Here is a 23,603-nt window from a genome sequence, read left to right on the forward strand (position 1 = left end):
AGCTTATGATAGGTTGTGACATGCCCCCTAATAGCTTGTCTATACTGGGCTTTTTCTGTGTAACCTGTTACATCACTGCCAAAACAATTGACAAAGAATTCAGCTGACTGCAATTTAGAACCATGTTGAGTGGTGAACAGGACATCTTTACGGTTATCAGCTGTATGGTTTATTCTTTGTACAAAGGAGATGCAAGCTATCCCTTGTTGTTGATATTACTGGCTAATTGTTCTTCTTGATACTGGCTTCCTCTATTCTTTTTGGGTCAAAGGCCCAGACGGTAACTGTGGTGCATATGTGAGGAGCGCCTAAGTCAATTTTAGCCCCTTTCAACATATACATGGAGGAGTGACACTTTAACATGTGTAAGTACAAGTACAGTTTTAATCAGACTAATACAATAATTGTTTTTATTCTAACATCAAATAAATGTACTGAGTGAGTCAGTAAGGTAAGGAGCTTGCTGAAAAGAAAGAAAATCAGTGCAGATTCTATGATTGATGTCAGTCTTTAAAAAAGCACAAATTTTATGTTTAAACTTTTGTTCACTGAGATCCACCAAGAGAGACCTGTTTTCTAATAACCAAACAGGACTCTCTTGGTTGATCTTCTAATAATTAGATTGACATCACTCTTATATCATGTAATTCCCTTGTCTATGTGAAAAATGAGAAGATAAAGGCAGGATATAGTTGGCTTAGAAAAAGACTCAAAATAGGTATAGGTGGTGCAGTTCTGTCTCCAAAGAAGTTTTTGGGAATGCTTTTAAAGACGTGAGATTTGTGTTAGGACTCTTGAACATGTTGAACAGATTAAGAAACGCTGACAGAATGCCACTGACTTGACTTTGAGAGAGAAACACCTTCCCTGTTCATTTCATGGAAAGTTACAGAAAAGATTTCACATCTTAAGTTTCCACCTGCATGTTTTGTCTGCCCCTTGTAGTTTGACCCCAAAACATAAACTGCACTTATTACATTGTAGTATATGCAAACTTTGACAGGGAAAAACTGTCACACCGTGACCGTATGAATGAGAGAGAAAGAGTGAGTGAGTGAATGTCACAACAGCGTTTTTGAAGGACCGTTTTGCATTCAGGCAGCAATGGTGATAAACTGCTTTAGGAAGTTTACATTCATGCACACTTTTGCGCTTTTTCAACTCCCACCAGTCTTAACATGTCAGAACTATCATTTAGAGACAGATTTGTAAAAGTATATTGATACTGCCATTCCCACTACGATGGGAAAAAAATTTACAAGCTTCATGAGCCATAGAATAATGTTTGAAATTAGTATTTATGTTTCTCTGTAAGTCCGTTTTTAAGTCTGATTTTCTTGATTATCTCCAGAGCTCCAAGAGTCCAAAGCTTATTAGGAAAGATACTTAATATTGCCCACATAATGCGTTTACAATGTTAAAATATGCATAATCTGTTTTAGTGTTTTCCGATTAACTTGTAGCATACGTACATCGAAACTTGTTTGTAGCAAGTCTGGCAGGTCTTTCACTTCTTGTTTTTAGTCTGTTTTAAACAGTTTAATGCAGAATATGCATCCAAGTCTAATACACATATCTTAGCGAAGGCAGAAACTGGCATCTTGAGAAATCTGCTTTACAAAAGCAGATTTCTCCCATTTTTTACTTAGTCCCGGCAACTTTTTTTTTTAGGATTTTTTCAGGACACTTTCCTCCATTTTAACATTTTTTATCACTCATTTTAGCATATTATCTTACATGATAAATGGATGTCACAAAACTACCCAAATTCGATTTTTGAAACACCCACAAGAGGCTAAATAACAGTTTAAGAAAGCTAATCCTGTATAGTTTTTCATTTTGGTAAGCAAAGACATTGTAAAATTTAAGCTCCCACCTCTGATTCAGTTAGCGTTTCATGTGCTTCACAAGTGTCATCACGACTTTCGTGCTCTTTTTCTCTTTCTTTGGTCTTTCCTTCTATATCCAGCTTGTGTTTGTGACTATGCAACCATGCCCCACCATTGTCATTTACTGCATTCCCGATGCATTCTGTTTGTGTTATTGTCCTTACACAGCGTACAAAAAAGCCCAACAACTCCTCTATCCAGCCTGTTCACACCAGCTTTAATTTGCTCTCTGGGATGCTGGGACTTTTTTAAGCGCAGACATTCACGGCGCCCTCATGACATTCTTCACAGCCTCAAACCTACTCTACAGTCCATTTTGTCACTATGATGCCTCGTTTCTGCACTGCCTCTACTACTACTGTGTCATTTTCTTGCCCCCATGCTCAGGACTTCCTCTTTGCACACCACCGCTGTCTGTGTGTGCCTTCCTGGTGAGAACACTGTGGGAGGCTAAAAAGTCTTGAAATAGAAAAGTGTGGTCTGAACAGCATTGTGGTCTCAAAAGGCAAGAAGATACTCTTAACTGCAGGGCATTTCTCCATGGGAAATGCAGACAGGACTTAAGAGACAGTGGGAGAGATAACAGGGTCTGACGGTTACTGGCTGTGGGGAGGAAGTTATGATGGTGCCATTCCTGGTGTATGGGTTTATATATTTGCTCTTGTCTGTGAAAATAACGGCTGGTTTAATTTGCGGTACTTGCACTGGAGTTAATGTGTAGCTGCGCTGATTCTAAACCTATCAGTTTATGAATCATGCCTGAATTTTCAAAACAAGATATAAATGATGTTTACAATTCTAGCTCGAAGCAGACTGTGGGTGGTTGATCATTTAGCCGAGACTTCTGGTACAAAAAAAAAACATCCTTTGTACTCTCCATTTGTAAATATTCAACTCGTGCTAACATGGTCTGAATACCAGCCTTTTCATGTTAACTGGGCTTGTATTTAATGCCAAGTCACATTATTTTTCCTTTACCTTTACCATTTATGTCATTTCCTAACCATAAACAGGTATGCTATTTAGCTAAACTTAACCAAACGTTTGGTTCACATGTGAAATTCTGAGATAAATAAAGAGAGGGTAGAAAATGTGACACACAGTGACATACAAGATCAAATAAGACAGAACAGCTTCCTGATGAAGTCCAACACAGGCTTGTCAACTGAAAGCACGTGTGAGAACCGAAGTTGTTTGTGCATGTGTCCCCAAAAGCAAAAATAGTAATGGTTATGTGAAGGATGCAGACACAGTGCAAATGTTTAAGGAAATTTGAAAAATAAAAGGACATTTTTGCTTATTAGTGGTTTCCAGGAAATGGCAATTGACTGTGTTAAGATGATAACATTAACATTTTAAATCATTCATAATAGGCTCTTGTGTGTCTTCAAAGAATATACTTATTGAGTTTTCAGAAAATTGGGTCAATTATTGCCTTCCTGGTAGTTGTATGGTTTCACTGAGAAGTAATTGTGCAGTTTACATCTAGATCTACCCAGGCTTTAACCTTTGCCAGCAACACTCTGTGACTCACAGTTAGCATTGGAGGTTAAACAATTTTTTTCTGGTGACCTTTTCTCCCGAAATCTACTCAATGTTTGTGCTTTATTTAAAAAATGTAAGGACTAGATAAGATTCCCTAATTGAAAGCAAAGAATGACACTAAAGACTGTTCTTGATGATTTTAGTCTTTTCCTGTTTGGCTTCAGCAGGAATCAGATTCTCAAACATGTTTATCAGTGCGTGCGTTTGCTGTATGGTGGGAAAATGATGCTTCCTTTAAGTGGTCAGCAAGACATTAACAACCAGTGATACCTAAAACCTCCAACATAAATAAACATTTGGCTGCAAATGTGGTTTTGGGCTCCTGCCATGTCACAAGGTGAAAATTAAGAGTCATAATGCGATCTCTGCAACAGGAAACAAAATTACAATGTGATCTGTTGGTTTTGAACTGTAGACACTGCATAAAGTTAAAAGGTCACAAGTCAGTTAGAACGCCAACAATGGGTATAAAGGAGAAGGACAAAAACACACTGAGTTCACACAGCCACTGTGCTTTGCATACTTTATGAATTTCTAACAATCTGATTTTATAAAACGTTTCCAGATACTTCTTAGTGTTGTAGTGGACACATATGACATGTCGACAGATATCTGCCATAACATACTGCATGCTAATGTCTGTTTCCCCGTGAGTGCCTATTAGTTGTTTCAGAGGCCAAAACTTTGTGTTGATAGTGAGAAAGATAAATACAAATAATTAACCATAGACAGGAGGCAGATATATTTTCCTCCAGTTTTTCATCTGACCATTACTCGAAGAGGAAATTTACTCAATTAGGGGTTAAAAAGCCTCAGTGGAGTAAAGTAAACATAAACATATAGTACGCAACAGTGTGGTCAGAGACCTGGCATTTTGGGGGGGGATCATGTCCTGTTTTGCCTGGGGGGGATTTCCCAACAGTTTACAGTGTGTTGGAAATGAGATTAGGAATAAAGATAGAAAGAAAGTATCACATAATTGTGACACAAGACTATATCTCTAAAACACAGCAGAGAGGGAAGAAAGAAAAATATGTTTTGAGCTAAAAAAATGTAAGAACTAAACTATCCTGCAGTCGCTGTTGTGGCAAAACATGTACTTTCACCATCATGAGAAACGTAGTTGTTTCACGCTATTCAATCTGAGTCTGACTCATAAATCTTCAAATAAAAACATGAGCCCTTACATGGTCATCTTTTCATATTTTTTAAACATTTTTTATCCTTTGCCAATCCCAATCTTCGTTATCTGGTGAACCTTCTTCTCATCCACTAATGTAGGAAAATGAATCGGCGTGCAGACACGAGGAATTAATTGAAACACTGCAGCATCTCCTGACACATTCCCATAAAATCACATTAAGCTTTGGGCATCAACAGTGTGTCACAGCCATTTGCTTTGCCAAAATATACACAATTCTTGGACTTCAGTGACTTTATGAATTGTGTTTGGACAGCACATCTGTGGTTGCTAACAAACAGGAGAAAAACTAACTCCCATGGTTGAGGGGGCTCATTCCTCGGCAGTAGTTTTGATAATCAAGTACCTATGTTTATAATCTTATGTTGAGGTCTGAGTAGAATAAGTTTACATGCTTAAATATTAATATTAAAAAAAACACGTTGTGTTTCTAATTCTGTACATTTATAAAGTACATCCTGTCACACTCCTAAATGTTAGTTGTCTGTTTTAGCCCCGGTCTCTTTAGGACCTGCCCTACAGAAAGGCTCGTGTTTGGTGCATGTTCACCGTTCTCACACTTACAAATGGCAGCTTGCTCCAAAATTGATGTCACACTAGTTTCTGTTCTGGGCACTTTGGTGTCGTTTTGGCAGGTGAATTTGAAGAATTTCATTTTTCAAATGCCACAAAACGAAAAATGTGCATCGGGCTTGTTTCAATTACTTTCATTTGAGAAAATAGATATGGCTGTCATAAACAGCACAGTGTTTGCTAACCTACAGCAAAACATTGGGGAAGAACATGCAAACCAGGCTTGTGGTCTGTGCCAATTACAGGACAAAAATTGAAAGAGGTCTTGAGAAATTCTTTTCAGCATGGTATGTTCATCTGACGAGACATTGCAAACTTCAACTTTTTTCAGATGAAGGAAATACCAACCTCAAGTGAGAATAAAAAGCAAAATTTGGGAAGGATTTTCCAATTTAGCCATTTTCCATCAACCTTTGCTGATTACAGTTGCCATGCAACTAAATTGGAATGCAACTTTGATATGTTTAATTATATTAATGGATGGTTTCTCTGGCTCTGCCATGCAGTTTGAAAACATCATGTGTCATGTCTTTGTAATATGGTGTCAAAGAGCTTTTTGTGTGACTGGCTTGATCTTTGATGTAGACTTTAGGCTTTTCAACTTTACAGGCCCCTTTTTTATACACAAAAAAGCCATGTAACTCACCTTTGGAGAGAAAAAAAAAACAGAACAGAGTGTCCTGTCCTGTTTGTATGTTCTCCTGCACTGTTTACTTTATGTACATTCAAGTGATTAAAGGCTGTAATGTTGAGTCATTCTGTGAGACTTTATGGTGAGATTACAGAGAGTAGTTAAAGATGAGTTGCAGTAAAACTTATATAGACAGCACATCTCATCTATTAAAGGACACTTTAATATCTTTCACTTCATATGAAGCAGCAACTGTCACTCTGCACACACACATTAGTCCTTACAGACAACTAATAAGCTTTCATTTTGGGTATCGTACAGCTGTAACAGGTTGTTCTTATAATGCAACATATTATCAGTTAGAGCCTGAGAACTTTTGGGATTTTAACACCTTTTTGAGGTAGCTTGTCTGGGCAGAATTTCAAAACCATGGCTAATCAAAAGCGCTAGACTTAGAGATATATTTCTTTTTTCTTTTTTTTAAAGCTGGGTTGTGTGAATTTCTCATGAGGAGTCCCTTTCTGACCTGCAGTAGATGGTGGTCAGTGCAGGCCTAGTTTGTGCGTCTGATGCAGAAGCAAGGTGTTGTAAAAATCCCCAGTATAGCTCTTGCTCAAACCGAATTTTTAAAGTTTGAGTTGTTTTGTTGGCAAAAATATTGGACTCTTCACAGCCCTCATTCTGAGTTGCTTTTAACTTGGCTTACCTGTAAGGATTTGCATCTGGTTCGTCAAACTGAGCTCTGGCAGCTCTTTGCTGTATGAAAGACACTTACATGACCACTTCACACAACCCTGCCTCAGCACTGCAGTTGCTTGCTCAGACCCTTATGCTGTCCTGTTGCCTTTCTCTGCCTGATCTTGTAGATACAACTTATCATTTTGAAACAATAAGTCACTTTTCTGCACTGAAACACCTCACTGAAGCCCCAAGCTTGTATTGCTGAGATTCCCTGGAAGATTATCATTATCTGTGTTGACACTGTTTCAATTGTAAGATGTTTAATCATCAAGGATTTCTACTTTAAAAAAGTAGCTGAAAATATTATTAACATTTTTGTTGATACTGATCATAAAATAAAGTGGCCTTTTGTGCCCTTTAGAGGAGCATCTGTGTTGTTATTTTTAGCCCTATGTTCCCCTCTTGTGTCTGAAAGTAGTATTACATTGTAGTAGTCAATCCAAGTCAGAAATTTCACAACCAGATGCCTTTTTTTTTACAAACAATTATGCAGCATAGGAGAGATAAGAAAAAAGCTAACAGAGGCTATAGTGGGAGGTCATAGAGTTTGCATCTGTACTTATCTTTCCGTGGCCTACAAATCTGCAAAGAAAGGATGATTTCAGCAGAATTTTTTCCTCAGCTTGAGTTGTGATAGGGCGAGAAGAGGGAGGAGGCTGTGAGGGGGAGGGTTGAAAAGGGAGTCCCTGTTTTACAGAAAACCATTGAGCACATCGACACAGAAAAGAGAACATGTGTGAAGATTACAGGGAGAAAAAACATTCAGAGGTGGGTTAGTGATGGCTCTGCAGGATCTCCCATAAAGTGTCTTTATTTCAGTGATATGTTTGTGTTCACTGCACTAAACAACACACGGCCTGACAGGAACACAAATATGCAATAAATGGTGCAAGGTGAAAATTGATGAATACTTGCCAAACAGTATCGACGACTTAATTGACGTAACGTAATTGAGTTGCTCTGCAAAAGGACAAGTTTGTATCAGGAGTAAATGTTTGCAGTGTTAGACTGAATTATCTGCTGCCACCTGGCCGAAGGAGCACGTGACAAGTCCAATGCTTGATCAATTCTTTAGGATACAATAGTTAACCACAGCTTTATCAGTAGCAGGTCACTCACACCCCACACCCCACCCCCACCACCAAGGGGGGGCTCTTATGCCTGAAATCTGGCCTTTTTCCCATCCCCGTCCTCACCCCAGCTCTTGCCCACTGTAAAAAGTTCCTCCCCTTCAGCACTCCCCTGTCCCTCTACTTTCACCCTCTGCCCCAGCCTTTGGTCACTGAAATTTTACAGACAGCCTCAGTTCCAGCCCCAGCCTGCAAGAACTAGCTGCACCTACACAAGGAAAGTGTAACGCAGTACAACTGGTGGTCAGATTGTGACACTCCAACTGGAATAGCTGGAATAACTCCAGCTATTCCAGTTGGAATAAGAAGGAATTGGATATGGTTGATATTGACCACGGCGATAGATTTCAGAGAACAGAATCTGTGTTGAATAAAAGTCAACATGTATAGCTTGATGTGGCTTTTGTGGGACTTCTAAGATAGCACAAGGAAAGCAGAAAGAGGGTTGGTGCAGCCACAAAATGAGTAAATCAACGCTTTGACGTGGAAAGAAAAAGGAGACAAAGATCTATGGTAGCTCTAAAAGAAGCTGATCACTGAAGAAAATTAAATGCTATCATTCCAAGCTTCTATGGTCCTTTGATTGCATGTTATATAAGTCATTTGATCAGTCAGCGTGATGTAATGTGGGTAATGGGTAGTGTTGCACCGATACCATTTTTTGGCCCCGATACCGATACCGATACCTGGCTGTGCAGTATCGGCCGATACCGATACCATACCGATACCACTCTGTTTGAAAAAAAAATAATAATAATATATATATGGGCATGGTGCTCACTTAGGTGCATGTGGAGCTCTTTTTCAGACCAGAGTTGTGGTTCATTGTGCACTTGGAATTTGGGGTCTCATCAACCTCTGAGATCTGCTGCCTGAATCATCACCACTGTGTCACATAGTACATTTGAACTGTTCCTGCTCTTACACTCGAATATATGCACACATTCACTCTGACCAAAAGTTTATAAGCAAGGACTTGCGCCTGAGTTCAGAGGGTTCCTTTTGCTGTAGCCTTAGCAAGTAAAAATACTACACCTTATTGTAAACAGGGCACTCCTTTCTAAACACTGTCAGTGCAAAAAAAGAACACTACTCATATTGTAAGTTGGCTGTGTTTTCTGTCTGATGAATAACTAGTTAATATGTATTCATCCTTTTTTTAGACGCTGTTTATTGCATTGACTGAAAAGTAGAGACTAGCTTTAGCCTTTATTCCACACCAGTTATAAACATGAATATATTTGATTTCACATAATCTTATAGAGTATAATCATTTGGTAGTGAAACATGAGTCTATTTTTTTCAACTTTTTATTTTCCTTCAGCAATTTTAAGTTTGGAGGGAATTTTCTTGTGATGATATTTACACCTGCTGTCCAGATATGAGATTCAAATCAAATGAAAAAAACAGTCCTGTGCATTATTCTGCAGATATTATCCAAAATTCAGCCTTAAAGTTGAATTTTCAGCAAATTTTGTGATTCTTTATCTCTGACCAAAGCCCAACTGAATAGCAAGAGCTTTAGGTCTCTGTGAGATAGCATGTTTGCAAATAAGTGCCAAGATTCTTTCATTCATTGCACCACATTTCTGCGACACCAGATGCTGTTGCACTTGTGAAATCCTATGATGAACCAGACAAAGGAGGCGGTTTTCTGAACTTTGACTCTGTTGATAAACACACGAAGAAGGCCTATCTGTAACGTTCTCCCTGAAACTGGATAGACCCAGCACTGGCAGAACTACACACCACAATTCAGCTGAAGGTCAATAATCCCCGTATCTTTGTGTGTGAGTGTTGCATGTGTGTGTCTATGTGAGCCAGACTGCATCTGCGTGTTGCAAATATAGATAGGAATGAAAAAAGTGGGAAGAAAAGAGGGTGTTAATGGCTAACCTGGATAAACGCAATGATCTATGAATACATGCAGCCGTGGTTTTAAATTCAGAATGATTTTGAGCTCTGTCGTGCAGGACAACATGGTCTCACAGGTCTCTGGTCAAATCATGAAATGTGAAGCAACAACAAATGAGTAATTCTCATCACTGATTGTTTTCTTAAATAATCACTTGATCACCGAGTCTAAAACAAATCACGAAAAGAAACACTTCAGTTGGAGTCTTGTCAAAGCAGAACAATAACGTATTCTAGTGGTTACAAAATAAAGATTTTCTGGTCTGTTAAACAGAACTTGGTAAGTTCTTTTAAATGATTCGCCTCCCTATGGCCCTCAGTTATTCTTAAACAAGCAATATTATTGGCTGCTCTGGTAATATAATTGTTATACAGCCAGATCCCTCTTTTTATAACAAATCCCTTTTCCGTTACCTCAACGGCTGGTACAACCCATGTCATCTTCATTGATCTTTGGCATAAACCTCGTTGCATAATTTCCAAACAAACATGTAGCAATTTGACGTGAATTTGGCACCACTAAGAAATCCTCCCATTGCTGTGCAGCAGTATAAAACTGGGGACAAGCGACTCTCAGTACTCTTACTCTCAGGCCAAAAGAGGGGTTCACTGTTACCAAGTGCTTAGTGCGGCAACTGAGAAAGGGAGGAAATGGCACCTACAAAGAAGGTAACAAAAACTCTGAATACGACGCTGCTTCTTTGTTGCATCTCTATTACTCTGCAGAGGCTTTACCGATGCAGCACACAAGGCTTAAACATCATCAAATGTGCAGAAAATTGCAGTTTTTTGGACAGTTGATTGAATCTTTGTAGGGAATATGTTAGCACATATTTTGTGTGAGTGCATGCATGTGCTTCGTTGAAGAGCGAAACCAGTCTCGGCTGGGCAATCTCAAACTAAAAACTGCTTTTATCTTTGCACCTTTGTACCCAAGCTGCAGCTTCTCGCACATGAACACATACAGAATTGTAAAATTGTCATCGCACATGCTTTTTTGCAAAACTCAACCACAGTAACATGTGACAGCACCTGTCTTAGCCTCTGTATTACCACTGAAAACATTTATATTTGACACTTGTGCCCCCATCATTTAGAACAAATAAATGACATACAACATTTCCATCAGCATAAAATACACTCAGTGTAGAGAATAGTTTCAGTGCGTCATTGGATCCTTCTGCTCACACAGGGTATCCTTGATCGTCTTAATGCTGGGGAGATCGTTATTGGCGATGGAGGTTTCGTGTTTGCTCTGGAGAAGAGAGGTTACGTGAAGGCTGGGCCATGGACTCCTGAGGCTGCTGTCACTCATCCTGAGGCTGGTAAGACTCGTTGCACCCAAATATTTCATATCTCACACCCAAAGCAAATTTAAACTTGCAAGTTTTTACCATTCATTTGACAAAGTTTGTTTTCATCAGTGCGACAGCTACACAGGGAGTTCCTGAGGGCCGGAGCTAACGTCATGCAGACATTTACATTCTATGCCAGTGATGACAAACTCGCCAACAGGGGTCAGACACTGAAATACACCGTGAGTACACAACTGTGACACTCTAACTCTTTTAGTCGGTCAACGTTACCGGGACGTCTTTAAAAATTCCATCGCCTGCCTCGTTCTCTCAGGGGCAACAAATTAATGAGGCAGCTTGTGACCTGGCAAGAGAAGTAGCCAATGAGGGAGACGCACTGGTGGCTGGAGGAGTGTCCCAGACTCCATCCTACCTGAGCTGCAAGAGTGAGACAGAAGTGAAAGCCATCTTCAAGAAGCAGCTGGATGTGTTTGTAAAGAAGAATGTGGATTTCATGATTGCTGAGGTGAATTCAAGTAATATTTGAGTGCATTTAAGCTTTAAATAAGTCATGTCGAAACCGCTGTGGTCTGGAATGTGATTAGTAAACCATCAGTGGTTATTGTTGATGTGATTGCAGTACTTTGAGCATGTTGAGGAGGCAGAGTGGGCCGTGCAGGTGCTGAAGACCAGCGGGAAGCCCGTAGCTGCTTGTCTGTGCATTGGCCCAGAGGGAGACATGCACGGCGTCTCACCCGGAGAGTGTGCCGTCAGGCTGGTGAAGGCTGGTGCGTAGATTAATATGCTCACACTTTCTTCCTTTGGTTCTTCAACTAAAAATCCACGCTAATAAATTCACAATGATCTCTAGGTGCCCAGATTGTGGGAGTCAACTGCCATTTTGACCCATTGACCTGCGTAAAAGCTGTCAAGATGATGAAGGAGGGGGTGGAGAAGGCTGGGCTGAAGGCTCACTACATGGTGCAGCCACTGGCATTCCACACTCCAGACTGCAACTGTCAGGGATTCATTGATCTCCCAGAGTTCCCCTTCGGTAATATATTTTTTGCTTGCACATTAAAAGAGAGGAAAAAAATAAAAAATTTTCACGCAGCTTTTCACTTTTGTCTGCTTTTTCCTTCTGTTCTCAGCCCTGGAACCAAGGATTCTGACCAGATGGGATATGCACAAGTACGCCAGAGAGGCCTACAAGGTTGGCATCCGATTCATTGGAGGCTGCTGTGGGTTTGAGGCGTATCACATCAGGGCTGTGGCAGAAGAGCTGGCCTCTGAGAGAGGAATAATGCCCCCTGGATCAGAGAAACATGGAATGTGGGGTTCTGGTCTGGAGATGCACACCAAACCTTGGGTCAGAGCCAGGTAAAACATCTGACAACACCCAATACTCTGAGATCTAAATGTTTTTAGAGCCTTAATAGTTCATCTTTTCTTTTTCTGTTTATCCTCAAGGTCCCGACGTGAGTACTGGGAGAACATTATGCCTGCAACTGGTCTTCCAAAGAGCCCGTCCATGTCCACACCAGAGGGCTGGGGTGTGACCAGAGGCCACACTGAACTGATGCAGCACAAAGAAGCCACCAGCTCCCAGGAAATGAAGCACGTGCTGGAGATGCAAAAGAAGGTCAAGTCCTCTGCATGAACAAGACGGAATGAGGAAACCAATGCACCCGCCTCTTTCATCGATCATCAAGAGAGGCACCAGGAGGAAAGAGTGACGGCTTTTCCTGTTCAGTTCAGAGATTAAGTAAAAAGCACTTGTAACAGCAACGCTCCAGTTGTGGAGTGTTTTAATGGCAACCCCTAAACAATAAACCTGAGTTGGTAACTTAATTCTTCATCTATATGTTATCAGTGTTGAATGAGTGTAAATGAATTGCTGCAACACACACAAACCATTCACCATTCAGAGCTTGAAGTACACGTTTCACATATTCACTCATTTAAGAACTGACGCAACTAATTTCAAGTAGAGCTTGTCTTTTGAGGGTCAATAACAAACCCACACCCAAGTTACAGTGGCGCTTAAAAAACATCAAGAACCATAATTAATCCGGACCAAACTAGTAGTACACTCTCACAGTGCTCTCATTCAGTTAAAATGGGGAGGGTTAGGAGTAAACACTGTAGTTGTGTAACCTGCCTCCTACCAATCAGAGCAGTTCTCACACAGGCCACTCCCCTTCTTCAGAGAGATTTATTGTGGACCCCTGCTTCACACTAATATCACTTTGGCTTCTCAAAGTCTGAGCAATCAGGGGTCCACGCAGCTGCAGGAAAATGGCACCAACAAAGAAGGTATGTGTGAGAGTTAGATGTGCCTCAGGACTGTCCTGTAGAGTATCCATGCAAGAAATTACAGGTGGTAGTTAGGTGCAATACTAATATTAATCAAATCTGTCATGCTATTGTGTATTTGCATGGGGGATATTCTGGGCTTTGACCCTCCTCGTGCATCTTCGGCACAACTAACATGCTAGGGGGCATTTCTCTGACAGCTGCTCCAGCTGTTGATGGAGAAATAAGACCAATAAAATTGCAATAATATTTTTTAATATGTCTCATGAAGACTGGTTTTAAAGTATTTTCTCTCAGAATTAGTTTGAATTATAATTGATTCCATCCCCAAGTATTTTGAGAGCTAATGATAGTTTGAAGAGATTGACTTGATTAACATTTGCCTTAACAAGAAGTTTTAATTTCCCTTCACTTGTGATAAAAAAGTGCAACTCCACATCAGTGAAGTCATGCTCAATACATTGATTGTTATTTTCATCAGCAGTTTAAAATGTAAATGAGTGCAAATCCATTTGCACAATCCAAATTGTAAAGGACTCAGTTTCACCTCCAGATAAGGATGTTGAAATCGAACGGTGCAGTCAGAAAGGCTGCGCTTTTAATACCTTGTGCTCATAGTGAGAAGTGGGATTTAACACAATACTTGTGACTCCTCAGTGAACAAGAAATAATAGACTGATATACTGTAAATGTATATCAGCTGCTATTCTCATAGTTTGCCTGAAACGAAAAGATCTTTTTTGGTTTAAGTGGCTACACTGTGGCTTTGCATCTCCACTAACCAAGTTAAAATCGAGCTGCATTTTTCTGAAGTTACACTGAACATTTGTTCCAGGGAATCTTGGAGCGTCTTGACGCTGGGGAGATTGTCATTGGTGATGGAGGCTTTGTGTTTGCTCTGGAGAAAAGAGGCTACGTGAAGGCTGGACCCTGGACCCCTGAGGCTGCAGCAGAGTACCCTGAAGCAGGTGGGAACAAGCTGGTTTACCCATATTAATATCCTATTTAAATTGAAAGAGATCATTTAATGACATTTGAGTTTTTCTCTTACCTTCATTGTGTTATATATAGATTTTCATGCATGTAAAGAATGTGCAGAGTAACAAAGTCCACACCAAAGGGAAGTTGTTCTGTCCTGTAAAAGGGACTGCTCCAGAGCCGCTTGTAGTCCTGTTGCCTGCCTATTAGCCAGTTTGTCATGCATTAAAAAAAAGAATAAAAATCTGCTCATAAAAATCATCTCAGCAATCAGAGCTGAAGGTCACAAGGTGTGGCAGCAATATCTAGTATGAGAAAAGTTGTGTTTTTTGGAACATTAAAGCATGCCGCTTTTTCAAATAGACCCAAAAAATAAAATCCCAAAGCCTTAAATTAGCTCAAAGTGGACTCATTAAAGATATCCCTTAATGATTTCCTATAGTGCGTCAGCTGCACAGGGAGTTCCTGCGTGCTGGAGCCAATGTTATGCAGACATTCTCCTTCTATGCCAGCGATGACAAGCTGGAGAACAGAGGCAACAAGCTCACCTTTACTGTAAGTTGAATAAAACACCACACCTATCAAAAATGACATTCTTTGATGCTTTTTGGATTTCCTGTCTGATTCTCACCCTGGCTTTGTTCTGCAGGGAGCACAAATTAACGAGGCCGCCTGTGATTTGGCCCGTCAAGTTGCCAACGAGGGTGACGCTCTGGTTGCCGGAGGAGTGTCCCAGACTCCATCCTACCTGAGCTGTAAGAGTGAGACAGAGGTGAAGGCCATCTTCAAGAAGCAGCTGGACGTGTTCATCAAGAAAAACGTGGACTTTCTGATTGCTGAGGTAGAGATAGAAAAATATGTATATTAGCATAGAAGAACCATAGGAAAACCCATACATTTTTAATTTTTTTTAACATTTTCCAGAAGATGCTATTAGGTGTGAAAGCAATGTTCCATAACATATCAATGTTAAGAGAAGCAAGATATGACTGAGTGCTTTATCCTGCAGTACTTTGAGCATGTTGAAGAAGCCGTGTGGGCTGTGGAAGTGCTGAAGCAGACAGGGAAACCTGTGGCTGCTTGTCTGTGCATTGGACCCGAGGGAGACATGCACGGTGTTACACCAGGGGAGTGCGCTGTCAGGCTGGTGAAAGCAGGTGCATTAAATGCTCTTTGATATGCCCTAAAATAATTATTACACTATTCACTGTTTTGGGTGTGTTTACCTAACATTATTACTGAAGAACAAATGTGCATATGAGTTAAAGTTCTAGATAACCGTAGATAGAGACAAATGATTACCATTAGAAAAAGAAATGGACAAAGTAGAAATCTGAAATCCATCCAACCGCGGCAACAGTTCACAGCTGGTCTTGGGTAACTTAATCATCCACTCCACTGTCAGCTCACACTCCTGTATGCTTCCTAGGTGCCCAGATTGTGGGAATCAACTGCCACTTTGACCCCATGACCTGCGTAAAGGCCGTCAAGATGATGAAGGAGGGAGTAGAGAAGGCTGGGCTGAAGGCTCACTACATGGTGCAGCCACTGGCATTTCACACTCCTGACTGCAGCTGTCAGGGATTCATTGATCTCCCAGAGTTCCCCTTCGGTAATAATAAACTGTTTGTTTTAGATTCTTGTTTGTAAAATCCCAGACTAGAAATAAGATATCTCCATGTGTATGTGCACACGTTCCCTTTGGTGGTATACTGTATGAAGGTGCAGAAAGTGTGCCCATTCAACATACAAAGTTAATTTTTACTACAAATCATCAACACATAATTAAGAGTTTTTTTTCTCTCAGGTCTGGAGCCCAGGATTCTAAGTCGCTGGGATATGCACAAGTACGCTAGAGAAGCCTACAATGCCGGCATTCACTTCATTGGTGGCTGCTGTGGATTTGAGCCGTATCACATCAGGGCTGTGGCGGAGGAGCTTGCCCCAGAAAGAGGTTTTCTCCCACCTGCATCTGAGAAACATGGCATCTGGGGTGCTGGTCTTGAGATGCACACTAAGCCCTGGGTCAGAGCCAGGTAAGAAGCAACGAATGATATCTTATTCTGTCACTGAACGGCCTCTAAACTTGGTCCAAACTGCCACAGTTAGCTCTTTATTATCAGTCAGTACTAACTAATGTTTCCTTTTTCTTTTAGAGCCCGTCGTGATTATTGGGAGAACCTGAAGCCAGCCTCTGGCCGCCCCCTTTGTCCCTCCCTGTCTAACCCTGATGGCTGGGGTATTACCAAGGGTCACGCTGAACTCATGCAGCAGAGAGAGGCCACCTCCAAGGACCAACTCAAACAGCTGTTTCACAGGTCAAAGGCCCAGTGAATCAGCCTCCTTCACACCTAGCAGCAGAGATGAGTCAAACCGCTGTGCTGTGGAGCTACTAACACACAGTGGTGTGCACCCTTTTTATACAGTGCTGCACCTTAGAGGCATTACATTAAGGGTCAAATTCTCACTTGAGACTGCACTGTTCTGTACATTTGTTGATTATCAAACCGAGGCCAGAGTGTCTCAAGTCAGAAGATGACCCATGTCGAAACCTGTTTGTTTTCATGACCCTGGAACAGTTTGTTTAATAAAATAAGATCTAATGAAATACAAAACTGCTTCCTTGAATGTTGAGATTTTTTTGTTGTATACAAGAGAAGAGAAGCTAGATGTGCGAGTGAGGGGATTATTTGGTGCATAAGTTTCTTCACATCTACATTTAGTATGGGGATGATCATGCTGAAGCAGAAATATTCAACATGTTGAACTATCCACAAAGCTTCATCAGATGAACTGCAGAGATATGGTGGTTATAATTTCAATCAATCGACACCTATTTGTCCAAATGAAAAAGAAAGTGACAGAAATGTCTGAATTAACCTGTATGTTATCAATCCATCCATCCATCGGTTTTTTCTACACCCACTTAATCCAACTCATTGGGCGAGAGGCAGGGTATGGCCCATAACAGGGTAACACAGAGACAAACAACCAAACACACTCACTCTCACTCCTACGGTCAATTTAGAGACAACAATTAACCTAACATGTATGTATTTGTAGCACCGTCGCCTCACAGCAAGAAGGTTCCAGGTTCAACACCCAGCTGGGGCCTTTCTGTGTGGAGTTTGCATGTTCTCCCCGTGTATGCGTGGGTTCTCTCCGGGTACTCTGGCTTCTTCCCACTGTCCAAAAATCATGCATGTTAGGTTGATTGGCATCTCTAAATTGTCCTTAGGAGTGAGTGTGAGCGTGCATGGTTGTTTGTCTCTATGTGGCCCTGCGATGGACTGGCGGCCTGTCCAGGGTGTACCCCGCCTCTCGCCCATTGACTGCTGGGATAGGCTCCAGCCCGCCCGCGACCCGATCGACGGATTCAGCGGTATAGATAATGGATGGATGGATGGATGTATGTATTTGGGAGGTGGGAATCGAACCAGGAACCCTCTTGCTTTGAGGCGACGGTTACCTGATACCCATCAAGAACAAATAACACTTCACAACACCCAAATGAAATTTGCCCAAAAATATTTCAGAGCATGCAATAACCCATCTCAAACATTGATTTACACATCAGACATGGACATAATCATCCATGAATTTAAAAATTGAGACAAGTAAGGATAGACATGAAAAAGAGGCTACAGTGGACATCCAACAACGACATTTCCCTCGTGGCATTTGTGTAACCCTTCTGGATCATTTTGTAGCCATGTGAAATTTCTAAAGCAATCTTTTATCAGTCAGTCACATCACCAGGGGTCTCTGAAGAGCCATTTACTAATTTCCATTTACTTGTCCAGGATTCCCCTTCCTGCTCTACTGTTCAAAAACAAACTATGACCCATCGTGAAGCAAATTTTTTAAAAGGATCTGAATATTTGATCAAAGTTGCTTTGAATATTATCAGTTTCTGTTCTGTAATTGAATTGCCCTTAATGACGTCTCATCGGTTGAACTTGTTTGAGGCGGTCTTGAATTTTCTATTAGTGACACATCTCTTACCACAAAAGATCTCTGTTACTGTGCTCATTTATGATTGGGCGATCTTTGACCATGTGACTAGATTATCTGGGGTTGTTTTTTTTTTTTTTCATGGTGGCGGGGCGGGTGCTTTATGTCCAAGGTGAAGTGAAATTAAAGATAGGGTATGATTCTTGTCTTTGCCTAGTTTAGTAGGCTTGAATTCATATTTCCGTCATCAAACGGACAATTATCTGTCCATTTAGGACTAAAAGTCTTAGGAGCCTTGCAGGACCTTAAGTGATTTTACTTCATTGTGGGTTCAAGTCTTTATGTTTGTCTTTGTTTATACTTTCATGACAGAAGGCTGTGGTATGGCCTGACCGTTTGATCTGACAGGACAGTCACTGACAACGCATCTGTCTACAGCTTGCAATTATCGCCAAACAGGTAAAGACGTAGCTAAAGGTAAGGTGCAGCTAATACGGCGCTTGGACATAAGGTCAAATTGTTAAATATGTTGTCCTCTACTAAAAATAAATGTGTCGCTAGCATGAAAAATGCTTTCTGAATTCTGCTGTACATCGTTCCTGCATCTTTGCTGTTAATCCTGATACGTTTCTGACGTCTTCCGCTGCACCATTATAATAAACCGCATCCTCTGGACCACTCATTTTAGCCGAAACTTCACTCTTTCTAATGACTGTAGCGCCCCCGTGTGATGTGTTTCTGTAGCTACAAGGAGCCTTTAATACCGGAAGTAAACCCCGGAGGTCGTCATGGGGAGCAAAGTCAGCTCCAAAATGGCAGCTCCCACCGCCAGAGTAATTCAGGTAATGTTGCTCCTGAAATCTTCAACTTACCTTCTCTGTCTGTGTGTTAAGCCTTTATTGAGAGTTGTAAGGAAAAATGTTATTTTTGTGAGATTTTGGGCAGTTATCTATTTATTTCATCGAGGTCTTTTGGGTGGCAAATACCCGCCGTACCCTTGTTAATGTCCTTGTTAAAATACAAACACATTGTCATGTCATGACAATCTATTTTTCTTATCACGTTGAGACGGCAGACTTTTACTCGTTAAGTCCGTTTGGAGTTAATTGACATTTTTGTTTTGTTTTCACCGTCGCTCTTGTCAAGACTGACTGGTTAAGTCAATTATATTCATACTGAGATGAATAACTTTGTACTCGACTCAGATTGTGAAAATGTACAAACGCCAATCACATTCTTCACCTTTATTTGTCTATTTACATAATACATAATAATTGTGACCTTTTTTTTGTTGCTTAAGAACTTGTTCAGTCTGAATGCCTTGTATCTTTTTCCTTCAATTGCTAAAGAAACCTACAATAAAACACTCAGATTATACCCATAATTGTTTAATATCTTTAATATTTTTTCAGTTAGATGGTAAAGTCAATGCTATACACTATTGGACAAATGCTTAATGTTGATAAGATCACCTACAGATGTTGTGTTTGCAACTGTAGAAGTTGATGAGGTGTTGGAAATGCATTAATTTGATCATATAAACTGGAAACTTTGTGGCATATATAGGGATAATCAACCAATTAATGGATCATTTCAGCTTTAGCATGGACATGGACATGTGCATTAGTGCTCGCAATGTGAATATAATAAAATGGGTCCTGTCTTAATTACTGGGGGGGGGGGTCTTATCTTATCTTAACTGTACGGTCACCATCTCCAATGCACGTGACACACCTCTTCCTCCTTTTTGCCATGGTGTCCACGCAGCAGAAGAACCACAGCACAAACTGAAATGGGCATTACATGTAAACCTACAAACACTGAAACAATGCAGTACTTTTTTTTGTATTATATATTCCCGGGAACTGTACTAGACTGTGGTGGTGGCAGGTGAAACTGAGACATACAGGTAGGCTAGATGCACCATGAAAGAGGCACCAGAATACCGAAACCTCCCAAACCTTTTGTTGAACTGATACTTTAACAGACTGTATAACTCAACCATCTGTTTTTCTGTCTGTGTGTGTTTGTTTTTTTCCAGGCTGTAAGGCCACACGCTCCTCTGATCAAGTTCCCCAACAGACTGGGCATGCCAAAGCCCAATGGTGAGTGTGTATGAATGTTCTTTGTAAGCAGGTGGATTAAATCAGCTTGAGCAAAGGAATCGCATGAGACCCAGGGAAAATTGTGTTTACTGAGAGTGTGTGTGTGTATATATATATATATATATATATACACACACACACACACAGTGATATATTACCACTTTTAAACTTGGATCTGATGCTGGTGTGGAGTCAGCGCCTAACAAGCCACTAGTTCTTTGGATTTGGACAGCCAAATCGGTGCCGTAGAAGCACCAATTTGTTACTGATATAAGAGCTTGATTTAGGGTCAAGGGGGAAGGCTTATGGGGACCGAGACACAGAGCTAGTATAGTGTCATATCTCCTTAATTCAAGTTTTTTTTTTTTTTTTTTATATATATATATATATATATATATATATATATTTTAAAACATATGCCATCTTAACCTCTGATGGGAAGTCAGCACAGCAGTGCAAATCAGCAAGGGTTACTGTGTCTGTTGTTTTCCTTCTGTTTAATGTTTCATTGTTGCCACTCGGCATTTATTATGAAAACTGCTCCTAATGCTCCACATCGAGGGGTTGTCACGATTGCTGTTTGCAACTATGTTTATGTTGTCCCCATTACAAAGGGATAATTAGCTAGATAGGCCATGTTAACAAAAAACAATCCTTTGAAATATCTTTTACCATGGGGTGATTTCCTTCTTAACATTCGCTGCCTTTTTACTCTTTCAGCCCAAGAGGCTTCCAAAATGTTGGCGGTTAACCTTCCAGAGCACAACGCCCCCAGTTCCCCATTAGCGGCTGCACCGCCTCCGTTAACAAGACCTCATGTACCTTTGACTCCAGTCCCCGGCACGCCAGACACCCTGGCATCTATTCAGCTTTTTCCTGCGAGGTACCGCAGGAGACAGTTAACAGTAGAAGAAATGGACTTCATCCAGGTGAGGGGCTCAACCCACCATGCGTGGCATGCTGAAGATGAAACATTCTCGTCGTCAGTATTTTTATTTTTATCTCATATTATTGGACAGTGAAAGAAAGTTCATGCAAACGGTTTACAGTTGTAAGACACAACCGTCAGCTTTCAGATACTGAGGTCTGACTCCTTAATGAGCTTATTGATTGATCACTTGTTCACTCAGTTTTAGTTCAGGCTGCACATTTCAAGGCTTTATAAATACTTGACTTCGTAAACCTTGTTCCAAAAATACTTTAGGAAGCTGCCTAGCACTCTGAAAGGTGCAGTTACAACCCAGAAACCTAGAGAAGGCCATAAGGAGATGGACTTTCCTTACTTATGTAGGAAATGAAAGAACAGTGGAGGTAAAGTTAAGGTCTAGAAGACCAAGATAGCGTTCAGAAAGAATTGTCATGCAAATCAAAACCACTAAAGCCTGTACGGAGGATGCAGTAGCCTCCGGAGAGGTGGTGCGCTGTACTACTGTGCAGTGATATCCACACAGTGTGACCCTCATGGAGGATTAACTGTGAACTGATGACGTTGAGAGAACTTAAAGTGATAGTTCGGAGTAGATTCACCCTAGGGTCATTTGACAACAAAGTATATGCTATATTCTACATGATTTTTTTTATTAATTTTTATGTTGTGGAGTTGTGAATTTATTTTATCAATCTAGAAATTGAGCAGCCTTGCTTTGTTGTCTACAGTAGTAGATCAACCCTCATCTTACTTTGAAGCTCCCAGCTCCCTGAAGTGACGTCGACGCAGCTTTAGCTGCAGAGAAGCTATTAGGCTTGTGTTGATAATAATAAACTCCTGGACTATTTTCAAACTTCCAAATGCATCGTTTTGTGAGTACAGACCATATTTGTACTACTGTAGAAGTTTGGTTTCATGACATGTGATTTTAGTGTGGTAATTTTGGAGATACTGCCAGGGTCTGTTAGCGCTTGTACTAAGCTATTCGGGATAACTCAGTAACTCAGCTGATGTTCAGCCAATATCGAAAAAACTTCGGGTGGGCTACTTGGCTGGATGTCATGGTTCAAATGACCCTAGGGTGAATCTACTCCGAACTATCACTTTAACTGCGATGGAAGGTATGTTTGGAAAAAAGAAAGGGGTCATGGTTTCATAAAGAGAATACGTCTCCAGTTGTTAAAACACCGGGGCAGATGGATCGTACTTTGGCTTTTGTTGCAGTCAGGAGTAATTTCACTGGTGGAATGAAGAGTGGATTCGATCATCACAGTCCCGTTGCTAACAATCAGTGCATTGACCTCAGTGCATTGACCTCAGTGCATGTTTCACAGTCCCTCTACTACACAAAACTAAAAGACTTTCTTAGAAGAATTTGATCAAAACCAAGGAGAAGTAGAAGACTCCTGGCTTCTACAGAAAGATTTCCCTAATTGTGATATTTGACCATGCCGACCAAACTTTTGTGTGGAGATTGTGATTTTTTTTTTTTTTTTTTTTTTTTTTTTTTTGTTATATATTGAAACGGCAAAATGTGACGTTAAAGAACAGGTAATCTTGCTTAAATGATCAAATGAGTTTGTCGTGTACATTTCTATTAGCTATTCACACTACATTTCCCTTTGCTACAGATTAGAACTTTTGCCTTTGACATCCACTTGTAAGCCAGCAGATGTTATAAATTCTAGCTGCGTTTTGTAGAAGGTAGAGATGGTTAAAAACTGCATTTGGCCCAAATTTTTTATTTTATTTTTTTTTACTGATCTGTACTGTGGTGTTTCTCTTTGGCGCAGCGAGGTGGACCGGAGTGACATCAAGCGACTCCATCACTGCAACCAAAGTCCTTATCTGTTGGAGATCAGTCTGCATCTTTATTCTTCTCCTCAGCACAAGAGAACCTAATGCCACGAGACATGAAGAATAAAGCATTACATGAATCCTGTTGAAATGTACATATGTTTATTATTAGATGATTGTGATGTAATTTAAGTCCACACTATTCATGGTTAATACACACAGAGAAGCAACGACTTTAGCTTCTCGGTTCTGCTGGCAGTGCAAATAATTCTAACTTTTTTTTTTTTTTTTGGTTTGTTTTTTTTAATTATATCAGTTCAACTCTCCATCCCTTGGATTTTTAATTCTTTGCCATCTAATTTTGTTGAAACTCCTGAAATGCCACCAGACCCACATCCAAGCAGGAACTCCAGTAACACAGTAGAGAGCCCATTGCTTCTCATGGCTGTGATGGCGGTAAACTCTTGTTTATTGGGGGGTGGGGGGCTAAATAAAGTCAAAGAGATGGTTATCACCACATGACATCAGTTCCAAACTGTGTTGCGCTCATGTAAACCACTGGATTTAAATGATTAAAAGAATACTGCATTTGGATTGTATGTGTGC

The 23,603-nt window shown here is 40.5% G+C and overlaps 3 protein-coding genes across 6 annotated transcripts; all 3 read left to right on the top strand.

The window, feature by feature from the left end:
• The first annotated feature begins 10,214 nt into the window (after positions 1–10,214).
• Positions 10,215–12,751, top strand: LOC142382867 (betaine--homocysteine S-methyltransferase 1-like). Its single transcript, XM_075468995.1, has 8 exons — positions 10,215–10,293; positions 10,817–10,949; positions 11,049–11,161; positions 11,254–11,445; positions 11,560–11,707; positions 11,791–11,973; positions 12,071–12,299; positions 12,390–12,751. The coding sequence occupies exons 1-8, from the start codon at positions 10,276–10,278 to the stop codon at positions 12,577–12,579; spliced, it is 1,206 nt and encodes a 401-aa protein (XP_075325110.1). The 5' UTR covers positions 10,215–10,275; the 3' UTR covers positions 12,580–12,751.
• A 411-nt stretch (positions 12,752–13,162) lies between these two features.
• On the top strand, positions 13,163–16,811 carry LOC142382868 (betaine--homocysteine S-methyltransferase 1). Its single transcript, XM_075468996.1, has 8 exons — positions 13,163–13,235; positions 14,071–14,203; positions 14,656–14,768; positions 14,863–15,054; positions 15,223–15,370; positions 15,643–15,825; positions 16,021–16,249; positions 16,370–16,811. The coding sequence occupies exons 1-8, from the start codon at positions 13,218–13,220 to the stop codon at positions 16,545–16,547; spliced, it is 1,194 nt and encodes a 397-aa protein (XP_075325111.1). The 5' UTR covers positions 13,163–13,217; the 3' UTR covers positions 16,548–16,811.
• Positions 16,812–18,297: 1,486 nt separating this feature from the next.
• On the top strand, positions 18,298–23,591 carry kgd4 (alpha-ketoglutarate dehydrogenase subunit 4). Of its 4 annotated transcripts, none has more exons than XM_075467643.1 (6): positions 18,298–18,339; positions 18,540–18,644; positions 18,912–19,009; positions 20,209–20,272; positions 20,993–21,201; positions 22,994–23,591. In XM_075467643.1, exons 3-6 carry the CDS (start codon positions 18,956–18,958, stop codon positions 23,009–23,011), a joined length of 345 nt encoding a protein of 114 aa, XP_075323758.1. In that variant the 5' UTR covers positions 18,298–18,339; positions 18,540–18,644; positions 18,912–18,955; the 3' UTR covers positions 23,012–23,591. The 4 variants fall into 4 exon arrangements, with proteins under 4 accessions (XP_075323758.1, XP_075323756.1, XP_075323759.1 ...); XM_075467641.1 differs by having other exon boundaries at positions 18,303–18,361; XM_075467644.1 differs by having other exon boundaries at positions 18,303–18,361; positions 18,540–18,626; positions 18,886–19,009.
• Positions 23,592–23,603: the final 12 nt, after the last annotated feature.

The sequence above is a fragment of the Odontesthes bonariensis genome, chromosome 6 (genome assembly GCF_027942865.1).
Source record: "Odontesthes bonariensis isolate fOdoBon6 chromosome 6, fOdoBon6.hap1, whole genome shotgun sequence".
Classification (NCBI taxonomy): Eukaryota; Metazoa; Chordata; class Actinopteri; order Atheriniformes; family Atherinopsidae; genus Odontesthes; species Odontesthes bonariensis.